This window comes from Dermacentor silvarum, chromosome 3, assembly GCF_013339745.2.
Source record: "Dermacentor silvarum isolate Dsil-2018 chromosome 3, BIME_Dsil_1.4, whole genome shotgun sequence".
Lineage (NCBI taxonomy): Eukaryota > Metazoa > Arthropoda > Arachnida > Ixodida > Ixodidae > Dermacentor > Dermacentor silvarum.
Window position 1 is genome coordinate 51420153 of NC_051156.1, and position 16171 is coordinate 51436323.

Here is a 16171-nt window from a genome sequence, read left to right on the forward strand (position 1 = left end):
CTACAAGTTTCTGCCCCATATGTTTGCACCGGCAGAATGAAATGATTGTACACTTTTCTTTTCAACGACAGTGGTAAGCTCCCAGTCAGGATTTGGTAATGCCTGCCGTATGCACTCCAACCCAATTTTTTTCTTCCGTAACTTTATTGCTCATGATCACGGTTCCCTGAGAGTAACTGACCTAGATAAACGTACTCTTTTACAGGAGTACGTTGCAGGAGTTACAGGTGGGTGACAACTTATTGGATGAATAATGCTCGCGTCCCAATCAATATAAAAATTTTTCTTGGATATGGTCTTGATTCGCTCTTCTGGTACTTTCATTTATTATGCTTTACCAAATTAACTTACTCCTCCCGAGGCTGTTATCATCCGTGCCAATACAACCTAGCACTTCTCCGTAGCACTTCGTTTTCGACGCGTCGCCATTCCTTCAAAAGCTTCCTTTTCCAAATCGGTCTTTCACAAAAAAAGTTTATTTATTCAATAGTTACAATAGACTGGTCTCACGTCATTACCTGCACAGACCCTGAGGCTGCCAACAGCGAGTTTTCTTCGCTCATATCTAATGCAATAACTTCTTCAACCTCCAATGTTTTATGTCTAAAAAAACATTCATCTCCCTGAAACTCATGGCTAACACCAGGACTTCTTAGTTGTTTACGAAAGAAAGACAACCTATACAGACAGTCGAAAAACCCTTTTAATCTGTCTTTAAAAGAGCGATGCAAAACATGTAGCAATACGGTAACCCTACTATTAAGAAAAGCGAAACGGGATTACGATGAATAATTATTAATTCAAGCCGGTAAGAATACAGGAAAGCAGTGGCGTATATTTAACTCATTTTAAATAGAACTAGCTCTGTAACTGGAATTACTGAAATCTGTCATGATGGCAAAACCTTTCGCACTTCTGTTACCATTGCAAATGCCTTCAGCCAATATTTTTCTAGCCTCACAACGCAATCCGGGCTCTCTTACTTTAGTGACAGTCGTCGTTCATTGCATTCCTTTTATTTTTTCCCAACCAGTTCCACTGAGGTTCGCAATACGACCTTAAATTTTAAAGCAACTGGCGCTGGACTTGACAACGTATCCGCAAGGGAAATAAAAGACATTGTGGAACATCGCTCCTATCTTTGCTTATAGTGTCAATTTAGTCTTTAAGCAATATATTTTTCCTTCTGAACTAAAGAAAGGCACAATAATACCCATTTATAAGCAATGTGATAGATCAGCCATCAATATTTGTAGGTCCATCTCTATTATTCCTTTTTTTCGTAAGGTTGTTGAAAAGTTATATTCCACACTTCTTACAAACTACCTTAGCAAATTTAAGTTACTATCGCGATATCAGTTTGGGTTTCTTCAGGGGCTTTCCACTAATCTCACGTTGGCTGCACTTACTCAAAATATAAGAAGCACAATGGACGACGGCGCGTTCCTTGGAGCAGTCTTTAATGACTTCAGTCATGCTTTTGACTCGATCAGTCATACTATTCTTTTGGAGAACCTTTCTTCTTATGGCATACGAGTAACTGGCCCGCCACGATAACTAATTTCAAATGACAGACTTACACGTACTCAGGCTGTATCTATTTCAGGCGTGCTTTCCAACACCAAGACTATCATTCTAGGGGTCCCACAAGGCTCCATATTTGGAGCTCTTTCATTCCTCATCCACATCAATGACCTATCAGATTGTTTTTCACCACACACTGAATACTTACTCCACGCTGATGACAACACCATTTTCACTTCAAATGACTAGATTCCAGCCTTAACTTCCGAGCTAAATAGCGATCTGCAGAGCGTTACTATTTGATGCCACAAAAATAAGCTTGTTATTATTCCAGCTAAAACAAAGTTTGTTCTCTTCAGTTCTAGGTCTAAAAAATGGTGTAACATACACCAGGTGTATATCAATAACTACTAAATACACTGATCTAATCAATGCACATTTCTTGATGTCGAACTTGACTTTTTAAAACTTTAGTGCGCACATCAATCAAATAAAAAGGGAATCCGCCTACGGCATTCGTGTTCTTCTCGATGCTCGTCAATATTTCATGCCCTCTACTCTAACTTTTCTCTATTTTGCGTTCATTCGTAGTCATTTCAGCTATTGTATCGAGTCATGGGGCCTTACATATAAAATTTTTTATTCCCGCTAGAACTTATCCAAAAACAGTCACTTCATGTAACACTCAGCCCATGTCACGTTCATTCGGCACCACTATTTTCCCTATTAAATTTCCTTACCATTTCAAATATTATTTTCTTTATTTATCCATTATGGCCTACCGCATCATACGTATTCCAAGTCTTCTTTATATTAGAGGTAATATATTTAGGACTAACTCTAATAATACACGTTTCTCCTACAATAATAATATTTTATGGCCTAGGGCTCACACCAATTACGGGCAAAGCTACCCTTGGAGGCTAGAACCTTGTCCCCATTAATTATTTCCAAACGTTCAGTTCGCATTTCATGGGCAGTTGATTTATATGACAATCGCTGTCGTTATTTCTTTCTCCTCTTCAGTGCCTTTGGTGTTCATACTGTTACTTCATGTCGCGTTATTTATTCGTTCATTGCGAATGTTTAGCTCATTGTAGGCATTTACAACCACCCATAGGCTGTCTCTGTGAGGAACGTTAGCATAAAGTGATGAGACGTCTAGCGTGACCGTCAATGAGCAAATGGAAGACGTCAAGATCGAGGATTTCTTTGAGAAAGTGGTTACTGTCCCCGATGTAAAAATAAAACATACAAGGAAGCGCGCCAACAGGTTGTCGACATATAGCATGAAAAAGTTTTCGGTGACAGTTCCTATTCCAGAAATTATAGGCCTACGCGGATAGTTGTGCTTGTGAGTTTGTGGTAGCAAGTAAAAGCTTCCAGGTAGTGGGCTCAACTGGATCAGTGAAAGCAATGCATTGTCGCTAAATTTGTTTTTATTAACAAGCACCATGACGGCATCCTTAAAAATATTTTTTAAGTTTTCTGAAAGATCACGATAAAGATGCTTGTTGAAGGATGTGTCACTTTCGCGGCTGCGCCTGCACCATACGGTTTCTATGGCCTGCACTGCCGCCCGCCGCGCCACCATCGTCGCGAGCTTCTGTGCGCTGTCGCCCGCCGCGGCACCTGGCCTTCGCGGAATGAACGAGCAAGCACAATCGGCAGCTGAGCCGCGCCGTATCCTACATTCAAGAGGAATGGCTTTTCTGCTTAACACGGGGGCGTCGGCGGGCAAGATGGCGGATCTATGCGCAACTCTGCTCTCGTAGCGAGCATATACAGTAACTGTAAAGGGGCCCTGCGTTGAGCTCGCGCTGACGCCTTTTACGGCCACAAATTTGCGCGTTGGTCGTGCGCTGCACCAGCAGAACTGCTGTCGTTTGCGTATTGGCAGATAATGCGTCGCGCTCCTCATAGGTTTGGCTGCCGGCGCTTAATAAAAACACCAAGCGGTAGCCCTCCTGGACATTTCTGTAAGTACTCTCGATACAAAGAAAGCTTTTTACCGTCAAAATTATAATCTTGAGCAAACAGAAAGCACAGAATTGTTTACAGGCGCTACCTATGTACTGAATGCGTACAGTGAACGCCCACTGCGCGTGGTCGCGGCGATGGAGTCCCAAGAACGGGCTAAAGTTATTGAGTGAAAGGTGGGAAACCGCTGAGAGCAAACTATGTGAAATATTTCTTACAGTGGGCTGTCTGTAGAACAAAATGGAGCATAACAGAATGAAGCCTCAATGCAGCGATCGCACGGGTTCCCAACGACCGACTGCACGTCTGCATGCATGTCCGCGCACAATGTTTCGCTTCGCTGCGAGCGCGTTGTCGCACCTTGCCGTGAGCTTTAGGCCGCCGCATATGAACATTTCATAGTACACAAGCAACCATTGTTGCGTGGAGTCTATAAGAGCTGCTCAAAAATAATTTCGTTATAACTATAGGGACTTCGACGCCTACGGCGACTTGTGATGTGGTGCGCGACCATTCAACCCATTTTTTATTGCGATAGTAATTATATGGACACTCCAAAGAGGATTTCTGCCGTCGGCGTCGCCTTGAGGTTCTGTATGACGTCAACGGCGATTAAATCATCGCCGCGCTCCGGATACTGTATGCGCGAGTGAAAGAGCGCGAGGGACGCGCGCTTTCACTCGCAGTGGTATGACGGGAGGAATTGTTACTGAATATTTGCGCGAAGTGGCATGTTGCGTGCTCGGTTCTCCATGGAATATCTGTGCTCTGTGACAAGAAAAACATTGTATGCAGATTTAGTGGACACAATGTTGCCAATACCATTGTACAGGTCTGTAAACTGGGAAGGTCAAGGAGATAATTTATTGCAACAGGTTAAATAAATGGCGTAAGCACGAAAGAATGCTCTTGAGCCACCAATCAGACGAACGTTTAGTTGGGGAGGCGTGGATTTATCCATGGAAGTAGATATGGGTTCTCCGGTGTGCGTAATATCGCGACAGCTGTTTGATAACCATCGCAAATGCGGGCCAAGCTTGAAGCCTTCCCATGTGAAGCTATACTGCTACAATGTAAGATTGCCGGTGATGGGCGAGCTTCAAGTTTGTGTGAAATATAGTGATTTTTCTGTTGACTGTTCTCTTGTGATGCTAGACTGCCCCGTACCATGCTTGTGCGGCCGCGACCTGCTAATCTTCATGGAACAAGCGGGCGTTCCGGTACTACAAGTCTCGTGTGAAGGCGAGGCGACGGCTAGTCAAGTGCACTGCCACAGCATCAATTCCATTCTCGACACATAATAGGACGTTTTCTCGGAAACCTTGGGATTGATCAAGGGACCACCAACCAGCCTCCTGCTGAAGGGCGACGATGTTCCAAATTTTTGTAAGGCGGGATCTATTCCATATGCTCTACGTGACAAGGTATCGCAAGAACTTGACCGGTTAGTGTCGCTGGTTGAAATATCGCCGGTCAAGCGTTCGAATTGGGCGACGCCCATCGTACCCGTTCTTAAGAAGGATGGCTCGGTCAGAATTTTCGGCGATTTCAAAGCTACTCTAAATCCTGCTTGCGCCACAGACCAGTACCGACTTCCGGTAATTGAAGATATACTTAGCCTTTTAGGGGTACCAAGAACCCTTATATCCGACAATGGGACGCAGTTCACCGGCCAGGAATTTGCAACGTTTGCTCACAGAAACAACATTACGCACCTAAGAACCGCGCCCTATCATCCGCAGTCAAACGGAGCGGCAGAGAGGGCAGTCACGACAATCAAGGACTGTCTCTGGAAGATGAGAGGCGGAAAGCTGGAGCATAACCTTAGGCGTTTGATGCTAAATTGCAGGACTCCCCAGAAAACCGGAAAGTCGCCATCGGAAATGCTGCTGGGGTACCGGATACGAACGTGCCTGGACACCTGCTTCCCTGCGGTGACTGTCTAATTCTAAAAAAGAAAACGAGTGGTTGCCTCCAATGGACTGCAGTGTACATGTCCGCAACTACGGGTCTGTGATGTGTTGTGCGCGACACGGTGCGGTGATTGGAGACAAGAAGCAGACGACATGCAGTGGGCGCGCCGAGCCCAATTCCATTCTGATAGAAAACGACAACGTCGAAGGGCGTCCGGCGCGTGGACACTCGGCGCAAGACAAGAAACCAAGAAAAAAAGGCATCCGATCCGAAGACAACACGAAACCTCTAGAAGCCAACGAAGAAACGACAAATCGGCCAGAGTGGCAGAAAAACGAGGCACGCTGGCAGAAGGGGGAGGAGTTCCAAACGCGGCATCAAGAGAAGGTCGGCCCCCGGACCGGGGGTTGAAGACGGCCGTCGGGTTCCGGACCCGAGCCACCAGGACTTCACCCGGCCGGGGCCTCCTGCTAACCTATTCCTGGGCGTCGCTACTCCATCCGTTCGGGAACTGCTGCCCGAGGCCGGCGAGCGTCTGCGCCCGTGGGCAGAACGAGAACTGTCGGTACGGGCCCGACTTCCACGACCAGCTCCCCGGCCAGAACGCCGCCGCTGGCTGCCCGTGCTGCCAAGCCACCTACCTTCCTGGGCATCGCCACTCTGCCCGATCGTCGTCTGCTGCTGCCCGAGGCCGGTGAGCGTCTGCGCCCGTGGGCAGAACGAGAACTGTCGGTACGGGCCCGAGTTCCACGACCAGCTCTCCGGCCAGAACGCCGCCACTGGCTGCCCGTGCTGCCAAGCCACCTACCTTCCTGGGCATCGCCACTCTGCCCGATCGTCGTCTGCTGCTGCCCGAGGCCGGTGAGCGTCTGCGCCCGTGGGCAGCACGTTAGCTGTCGGGCTACGGGCCCGAGTTCCACGACCAGCTGCCCAGCCTGAACGCTGCCGCCGTCTGCCCGTGCTGCCGAGCCGCCGGTCTTCTCCCTCCAAGCCAGAGCTACCACGCTCTGGTAGCCTGTACGACGGTCTGATACACCAACCTTTGGTGAGGTCGACGCCACTTCTTGAACCGTCTCGTCTCCACTTCTCCGCGTCGAGACTGTTGTGCGCCCACACCTTCGCTGCCTGCCCGAACTTGCATGATATCATTAGCGTTCTAGCTGCGAGTGTGTTTGTGTGTATGAGTTCGTTTTGAGTGTTTCTATTATCGGTTCCTTTTCGCTTCTGTTTTAATAAATGTTTGTGTGCGTACTCCAACAAACGGCTTTGTCCTTAATTGGGTTCTGGGAGGCTCCGCCTCAGAGAACTGTCAGAAACCGGTAAACAAAAGAACCTGTCATCACAAAGTGGCGTCCGCGCGACAATACAAAGCCGTTTGTTTGGATTCTCTTGCTAATTCTAACAGTTTATAAACATGGCTAGCACGCGAGAGCTGTTAACTTTAGCGGAACGCATGGGGCCAGAGGGAACAGAGCTAAAAGCGTGGTTAGACGAGCACGAGGCGGGAGCTCGAGAAGAACGAGCTGCGCAGCGAGAAGAGAGGGCTACAGAACGAGAAGCGAAAAGAGATCAATCAGCTTGAGCGCGAGGCGCGTGTGTTGCAGTTGCGTCTCAAGATCGCGGAGGCGGAAAGGGCACGCTCGCAGATAGAGATTCGCGAGCTCGAGTCATATGCATGCTCTATTGAGCAAGCGTTTGACGCAGGCTCCAGATTCAGCAGTTCGAAATCTCTGTCTAGTGAGTGCCCCGAACACCGTCACGGGTTTTTGTTAGAGAAGGGCACTGAACAAGAGGGAAGCAGAGAAATGGGCAGAAAGTGGACCGGGCTAGGTCGTGACATGAACCTCAGGGACGCTGAGGATAGCTCAGGCAGCAGAGAGCAGGCAGCGTCTAATAAAATCGAGGCACCCATGCGCATCTGTGCTAATAAAAGCACATTGAATAACCCCTTGTAGGGCAACGGGAAATATCTGTCCCATTTTTTGTTCCCCAATTGCTCGTGAGAGACAATGGGACGCATCAAGCCCATTTTTTCTGTGCTGCCATCTACATTGAGGTTTTTACACTTCCGTTGAATCTCGTTTGGAAGCTGTACAATAGGTGGCGTTAGGTGTACATTATTTTCAAAATTGTGTTTCCCGTTTCACCGGCGGCACAAATTTCCGCATTGTGAGTCTCCGGAAAAGAATAATTCAAGATGACAAGTGAGTGTACCCTTTTCTGTGCTTCGAAAGAAATAGTTCCAGCTTGTAATAATCGGGTGTTTTCAACAATAGAAGCAATACTTACTCCTAAAAGCTTTTTCGAATGGTTCCAGGGCAAAAACTGCATGACGATGGGATAGGCCTACTGCCACCGCTGCCTGCATTCGATGTGTAGTGAAACATTTCACCGACTCTTTTGTTTTCTCTTTGCTTGTAAAAACGCAGGTAAACGATTGCTGACGCGAGAGGAAGCGCTGGAATTATATATTAGCCTTCCTGACGACCCTACGTCGAGTGATTCCGACAGAGATACGGATGAAGACTTCGCACCCGAGCTCGCTCCGCCCGATTCAGATGAGCAAAGCAGTGAAGCCGAAGCGGCGCAATCAACGAGGAAACCACAAAAGCGAAAGGCTACCTATTCAAGAAAGAAAAGGAAGCAGAAGAAAGTGCCTAGAATTTGCGACGAAGCAGAAGTCGAAGAGGAGGAGGTTGGGGCATGGAATAGCAGCGAACCGGATGCCGTCATTCGTGTTCCAAAAATTTGGGACCCACAATACAGTGCAAATCTCCCGACGACGCCTTGTGAAGCTTTTGCTCTTTATTTTGACGAAGGTATCACGAACACACTGGTGACTGAGACAAACCGCTTTGCCAAACAGAAAGGTCGACAGCTTTGGAAAGAGCTTACAATTGATGAACTCCGTGCATACTTTGGCATACTTCTGCTGATGAGCACAAACCCCAGACATCAAATGTACCTGTACTGGAGCAGTGACAGTTTTTTCAATTGTCCTGAAATATCAAAGATTATGTCTTTCCGTCGTTTTCAAGCCATTATGAACTGTTTGCACCTCACCGACTTAACCAAGGAAAAAAAAGAAAGGTGAAGAAGGGTACGACAGATTGGCAAGAGTGCGTCCTCTCATCCTTGCACTGAATGAAAGTTTCAAGAGACAATACACTCCATCAGCGCACCAAGCCATTGATGAGAGTATGATACGATTCAAAGGCCGGACCTCACTGAAGCAGTACCTTCCAATGAAACCTATCAAGCAGGGATACAAGGTGTGGTGCAGAGCCGACTCCCAGACAGGTTACCTGATTGAATTTCAGGTCTACGAAGGTAAAGGTGCAGACCGACCTGCAAACGTAGGTCTCGGTGAGCATGTTGTGCTCTCCCTCATTGACGGAGTAGAGGCTGGCACGCAGCTATATTTCGATAACTTTTTCACGTCCACACGCCTAATGGAGGCCTTGAAAGAAAAGAACATTTTGGCCGCAGGAACGGTTCGCCCAAACCGCAAGGACTTACCTGACGAAATCAAACGAGATAACAAGCTACAGAAGGGACAGTATATCTGGCGGGCGAAAGGGTGCATCACAGCTTATCAGTGGCGGGACACGAAAAACGTACACGTGCTGTCCAACTTTCATCACCCCAGCGACACTGAGGACGTTGTTCGAAAGCTTTCTAATGGCTCATCCATATCCGTCCAGTGCCCAAAAGCAGTCTCCGACTACAATACCTGGATGGGCGGAGTCGACAAGTTTGACCAAAGAAGGAACGCATACCCGGTGGATCGACGATCTAAGAAGTCGTGGTACCGAATTTTTTACTTCCTGCTGGACGCAGCAATAGTAAATGCTTTTCTTCAAATGAAAGCAGTCAGTGAAATGAGCTACCTTTGGTTCCGGCTCGTCCTTGGTCGCCAGCTGATAAACGGGCAAACATTCAAAGGGTCCAGCAATCGCCCGTATCGAGTCAACAAAAAAGGTGCCAAACATGGCCAGAAAATGGTAGGCGTTGCTGATGAAGTCCGATTTCTGGGAGCTGGACATCACCCTCAGATGATTGCAAAAAGGAGGCGGTGTCGTTGGTGCTCGACTGCCAAGAAAGAAGCGCGCACCAACCTTCTGTGTTCTGTGTGCAATGTGCCCCTTTGTTCAACGTGTTTGGGACCTTTTCATGCCGGCCGAATTTAACCCAGGAGCCCTCAATGAGCATTGGTTCAACGTGTTTTGGACCTTTTCACGCCGCCCGAATGTAACCCCGGAGCCCTCAAGGAGCATTGGGACAAATGCGTCCCATTTTTTAAATTTTAATTTAGCGCCAGTGGGACAAATGTGTCCCAGTTTTGTTTAATAAAGTACTCGTTGTACAGCCTTGAAATTTCTTTCAAACTACTTCTGTTGGCTTGGTTAGTAAAATAAGACAACCTTTTTCTGGTTTTTAAAAAAAAAACATATCCTGCCCTACAAAGGGATAAAGAGGCACAAATGCCGTCAGAAAGCCCGACAAGCTGGGCAATGGTACGCTTGAGCTGTGACCGCGAAGAGGACAAGACCAGCCTGGAGGCACGCATGCGAACCAGTGCAGTAAAAAGCACACCAAATGAAGAGGCACATAGACCTCTAGAAAGCCCGATGGACTGGGCAAAGGTTCGCATTGCCATGTCCTCGAAGAGTGCGAGGCGAGCGAGGAAAAGCTCACCCACTGAGATATAAATGGAGATATAAATGGTCGCATAGACAACGTCTTTGGAGACCATCAGAACTGCAGAACAGTAGCCAGGTCTTTAGATAGATCTATAGCGGGAACAAGTGTCCAGGTCTTGTTTGCGGACCAACTGGAGACATCACTTCAAGGGAAAGTCAGGCCTACTTTCGGTATTCCTAAATACAGTTCAGCTGGTAACACTGACCAGATCGAGGCCAATCAGCCAGCAAAGCGTATAAATCAGGTCGTCCAAAAGAACAGACGTTCGAAATCGCGAAATCACTTCGCAGTGCAACTGGCACCACAGCCGTCGTTTCCAAAACGGAAGAGACGTGCTGTTCGCCTTACGTGGGTGAGGGTCACCTGAGGGGATGACAGATCCCCGGTTAGATTTAATGGATACCTGACCCAGAACTGAATAGGATTATTTTAAGTGTATTGCTATTTTGTTTGGGCCTGTGTTACAGAAACTCGTGATTGCTATCCATTGCATGCCCTGTGAACCTTCTTTGGGACATGAAAGTGCTGTGTGTTTGAGCCAACATTAAGTGAACTTTAAGTGATAGCTGTGTGAACTTGTCGCGCACTAGCGGCCCTGCCTTTTCCCCCTTACCCAACCCTACCCGGGAGGCCTGGGAGGCTGCCCTGCTCGGCTGCTCAGACCTACGGGCCCAAAAGGCCCTGGTTAACCGCGCCCTGGCGGCCGCTACTGCCACTGGCATCCCGTACTAGGGACTCCACCTAGTATTTGTAATGGGCGGCCTGTTCAGGGTCGTCCCGAGCATACCTCCTCGTACGTTTTGTCGTACAAATAAATGTTTTTCACGACCACCAACACTAGCGGCAGTTTTTCCTGTGGAAAAACTTGTCCCGAAAAGGCGCTTATGTGATGCGTAGTGCACGACACGGTGCGGTGGTTGGAGACAAGAAGCAGGTGACATGCAGTGCGCGCGCCGAGGCGAATTCCATTCTGATGGAAAACGACAACGCCGAAGAGCATCCGGCGCGTGGTCATGCGGCGCAAGACAAGAAACCAAAAAAAGGCATCCGATCCGAAGACAACACGAAACCTCTAGCAGCCAATGAAGATGGTCAGCATTAGAATATGCTTCTATAATATGGCATCCAAATAGCGTTGACCTTTCAAACCAGCATGAATCTGTGCAGAACAAGGCAGCCAGGTTCATTTTATCTTCATATTCATCTTATCAAAGTGTAACGGTGTTGAAGGGAAAACTTCCATCTCCATAATCTTGACACACGACGCAGGATATCTCGTTTGTCATTTTTTCACTTCATGTATCACAGCAATACAGTTTTTGCAACTACGAATATTCTTCCAGCGCATCATATCTCTTCACGCGGACATCATAGTTATAAAGTTGAACCAATTTTCGCAAGAACGCTGAAATATCATAACTCGCCATTTGTATTGTCAGTAAAAGAGTGGAACGATCTGCCGGAACACATAGTTACCCTTACTGATATATCGTCCTTTAAGACAGAATTGCTTATGTATCTTGATAGAATCGACACGCAGCAACCCTAACCTCGTCAATGCGCATGAAGTCGATATTTCATATAGTATGCCTCTTGATTGTAAGATGATGTCGCTTGTACTTTCCTGCTTGATTTGCAAACGTTCCATCTCCATAGTTTCTTGCTTTGTTTTTTTTGTATCTTGCTTTTTTCATTTGTATTTGCAACTTTGTTGTACATTATGATTGTATAAAAATCCCCTCCTATGTAATGCCCTCTGGGCCTTTAGGGTACTGAAATAAATAAAATAAATAAATAAACGACAAATCGGCCAGAGTGGCAGAAAAACGAGGCACGCTGGCAGAAAGGGGAGGAGTTCCAAACGCTGCACCAGGAGAAGGTCGGCCACCAGACCGGAGGTTGAAGACGGCCGTCGGGTTCCGGACCCGAGCCACCACGACTTCACCCGGCCGGGGCCTCCTGCCAACCGATTCTTGGGCGTCGCTACTCCATCCGTTCGGGAACTGCTGCCCGAGGCCGACGAGCGTCTGCACCCTTGGGCAGAACGAGAACTGTCGGGCTACGGGCCCGAGTTCCACGACCATCTGCCCGGCCAGAACGCCGCCGCCGTCTGCCCGTGCTGCCAAGCCACCTGCCTTCCTGGGCATCGCCACTCTGCCCGATCGTAAACTGCTGCTGCCTGAGGCCAGTGAGCGTCTGCGCCCGTGGGCAGCACGTGAGCTGTCGGGCTACGGGCCCGAGTTCCACGGCCAGCTGCCCGGCCTGAACGCCGCCGCCATCTGCCCGTGCTGCGGAGCCGCCTGTCTTCTCCCTCCAAGCCAGAGCTACCACGCTCTTGAACCGTCTCGTCTCCACTTCTCCCCGTCGAGACTGTTGTGCGCCCACACCCTCCCTGCCTGCCCGAACTTGCATGATATCATTAGCGTTCTAGCTCCGAGTGTGTTTGGGTGTATGAGTTCTATTTGAGTGTTTGTTTTATGGGTTACTTTTCGTTTCAGTTTTAATAAACGTTTTTGTGCGTTCTCCAACAAACGGCTTTGTCCTCAATTGTGTACTGGGAGGCTCCGCCTCAGAGAACCATCAGAAACCGTTAATTAAAAGAACCTGTCATCACAGGGTCAAATAGTTAATGGATACCAGGACGGGAAGCAGCGACATCGGGAGGACGGATGGTCACAGTGGAGACTAGAGCACTGCACGGGCCGATTTTTTTCAGCCCGGGCCCGGCCCGGCCCCGTTTTTACGTTGGCGGCCCGCCCGAGCCCGATCAAAACTTTTATGGCAAGACCCGGGCCCAGCCCGGGCCCGGAAATAATCTACGTTACATGCCCGGGCCGGCCCGCCACCCCTTTTCCTTAGGCTCGAGCCCGGCCCGAGCCCGACTCGAAACCGGCCCGAACCCGGTCCGACACCGAAAAATAATGTTTTTCAGAGTTGAGAGGCCCGAGAATAACTCGCTGCCCGTTACAAGCACACCACCAGAAAGCCCGAGCCCAGCCCGGGCCCGCGTCAAAAAACCGGAGCCCGGCCCGGGCCCGGGTCAAAAAGCACACGCCGTGCCCGAGCCCAGTCCGAGCCCGTGAAAAATCTGTTCAACCCGGCCCGGCCCGCGCCACGGGCCGGGCCGGGCCCAGGCTTTCGGGTAAGCCCGAGCCCATGCAGTGCTCTAGTGGAGACTCCTGAAGCAATCGTGCGGTGTCACATCGATCAAGTGCGTGGAAGTACTGCATCTTCTCAAGATGAACCACTGGGCACCGACCCAGGCACGATCAGCAGAGACATTACATCGAGCGCACCGCCACGCTGCCCAAGGCCATCCGCGAGCCCTGAAGGCGCGGGGGAATCTTCACCCCAAGAAGCGTTTCCAGACGTGGACCACCACGCACCTGTTGTTCCAACACTCGTGGCATCCTGGGCAGACAAAATAACTACACAACCTCTTCGACGTTCCACAAGATCACGCAAGCCAGTGCAGCGTTTTTAAGAGGGAATAAATGTTGTAAAGCGCGGTATCAAACCACCGCGTCATGTGCGCATTGTCAATGCGCATGCGTCAAGTTTGTTTCCCATGTTAGCTCTCCAGATCCCCCCTTTCCCTTTACTTTATATAGGCGCGCAATAAACGCTTGAGCGCTGTTCTCGGCTAAACACTGGGTCGTCAACGTCTCCCTTCTTGCATGACGGCAGGTAGGCTGCCGCTGCTATGCTACAGTCGATGACCAGACTGTCGAAGAACTTTTAGCGAAAATTAAAAATGGCGACGTATCTGATGCAGATATCTCGCATGATCAATGCGCGGAGCGAGGCTTTGCGCATACGGTGGCCCGTGAGGGCGAATTCTCATTTTCTGCGTTTTGCTCTGAGAAGCTCCTACAGAGAAACACTATGTACATGATGGCGTTCAAAGCAGACATTGCAAACAGCCGGATCACTTGCAACAGAAATGCTCCAAAAAAAGTGCGGTAGGCCAAGCAATGATTGCTCCAAGCCCGTTGTGAAGGAGGCCACAACGCATTCACTTCCGACCGCTGCCATTGGGTATGACAGGTACGATCACTGGCCGGAGCACGTGCGCACATCAAATGCACTGCGTTGCCGCCGTGAAGGATGCGCAGCGACGAGCCAAATTCGCTGCCGAAAATGCCACGTGGTTCTGCTCCTGTCGGCTCCGAATGATTGCTTTCATCTTTACCACACAAGAGAGATTGCAAAGGTTAGCGAATGTACGGTGCAATAGTTTTCTGTGTTCAAGCTTCCGTGGTGTCCACAAATGTGGACACCACGGAAAACTATGAAAAAGATAAAATTTATGTTTCCATCTTTTAATGAGTCTTTTATTGAAGCATGGAGAGCCGAAAATGATGTCGAGTATATTTTTTCATTGCCAGAATTAATTCGCGCCACAAGGGGTTATTTGCTCGATGAGTCAGACGAGAAAAGAGCAGATACCTCATTTCGCCCAGAGCTGTGGATCCAGTCTCGAGATCGAGTGGCACACTGACGATGTATATGCTGCTCATGATGCTCAACCATCGTACTTTATACACATAACAGGGGAATAGGCCAAGATTAGAGCGGCGGAATAAAAATCGAAAGACCAATAATAACCTTACCTTTTCCCTACCGCGCCCATTCGGAATCATTAGCCCGCTATCGATAGTTTGAAACGCAGCTTTCGATACCTTCCGCGCCGCTCACGAACACACTGCCCCATCTGACGTGTAGGAGGCTAACTATATTATTGTTTTCCAAGGTGTTCGCATTTTTTCCGCCTAGGCGGTAATTTTTAAACACCCTCAGAAGTTTCGCGATAGTCAAAGTAGAAAATAAAGATGGCCGCCTCCCGCAGCGGCTCGCGCGCTTCGAAAGTTTGTAGATCTCGTGATTACGCTGGGTCTGCGGCTGATTTATCGATGGATCGAGCAGCAGCGAGACTAAGGATTCTGCCCTTTCGTCGTACTTTCACTCTGAGAACGACGACGATACAAACGAGCCCGGAACATCCACGGCCGCAGCCCGGTTCGCGTGTTCAATGTAAAATTTAGATTTTGTCGGAGATAGTGCATATTAGACTACAATACATTTTCTATATATCTCATAATTTTTGTTACATTTTTTTCTTAGTAGATACTAGCGTGTCTTTAAAAACTTTGTTCAATTTTATCCCACAATCGTGATTCTGGCAATTTATATCTTTTTATTACAAAGTGTCGTTAATAATGCGTTCATGCTGAAAAGTGCATTCATTCTGCTTTTTGTTTACGTATAACATAGAATATTGAGTAGAGTACTTCCTTCAGAAAAAAAAAAGTCTGGCGTAACCTAGAAAAAACACCCATTTTCCCCACGGTAGGGGAAGAGTTAAAGGGAGAAAAAACATTCAAATGAAATATTGCCTGAACTGATGGATAGGGCGTGACAGGGCAGACAGATAAACTGAAAGAATATTTGGTATGAGATATACAATAATGGCAGATAAAATTCTGAATGAATAAAGAACTCCATGATCTTGCAGCTCGATTGCATCATCTTCCTCACAACTCTAGTATGAAGCATGACCTTGCATAAGTGAATGTATTGTGTGGCACGGTGAACGATTGTTGTGCTAAATTACGCATTATTAATTACCTATTTTTTCTCTTCTGAATTTCTTCACGCGCAGCTTACCTGTGAATGCTGCCTACAGAAAGATTTCTGATGGTAACCCGAGCACCTTTATTTTTTTTTCTATAATCAGCCAGTGTTATTGAGGAGTTGCAGCTGTCGTTGCCACTATTACAAAATAAATTTGCACTCACGCTCTTGAGACTTGCGGCGACGCCTATCCTTCCGGTCATCGTTTTGTAGACGCTCAAGCACCCGACCTGAAATTAGAATATGAGACTTGAATTTCCGAGTTACTTTGTTACTTTGTTACTATAGTTACTTTGAGACAATTTTCACAAATAGTTAGACCAATGAGAAATGAACTCCACCTCTTGTGACTGTTCAATTTGTCAGTTTAACGCGAATAAAGCAGATCTCTACACAAATGCCTTAAGGCAACTGT

The 16171-nt window shown here is 48.0% G+C and overlaps 1 protein-coding gene across 3 annotated transcripts in view; it reads right to left on the minus strand.

Moving 5' to 3' along the window:
- The window catches only part of LOC119444336 (venom metalloproteinase antarease-like TtrivMP_A), a 1295510-nt gene that overhangs the window by 1253317 nt on the left and 26022 nt on the right, over positions 1-16171 (minus strand). For all 3 annotated transcript variants that reach the window (XM_049663284.1, XM_049663283.1, XM_049663281.1), the window contains exon 5: positions 15921-15986. In XM_049663284.1, coding sequence (XP_049519241.1) covers positions 15921-15986 — 66 coding nt within the window. The remainder of the gene's footprint in view (positions 1-15920; positions 15987-16171) is intronic.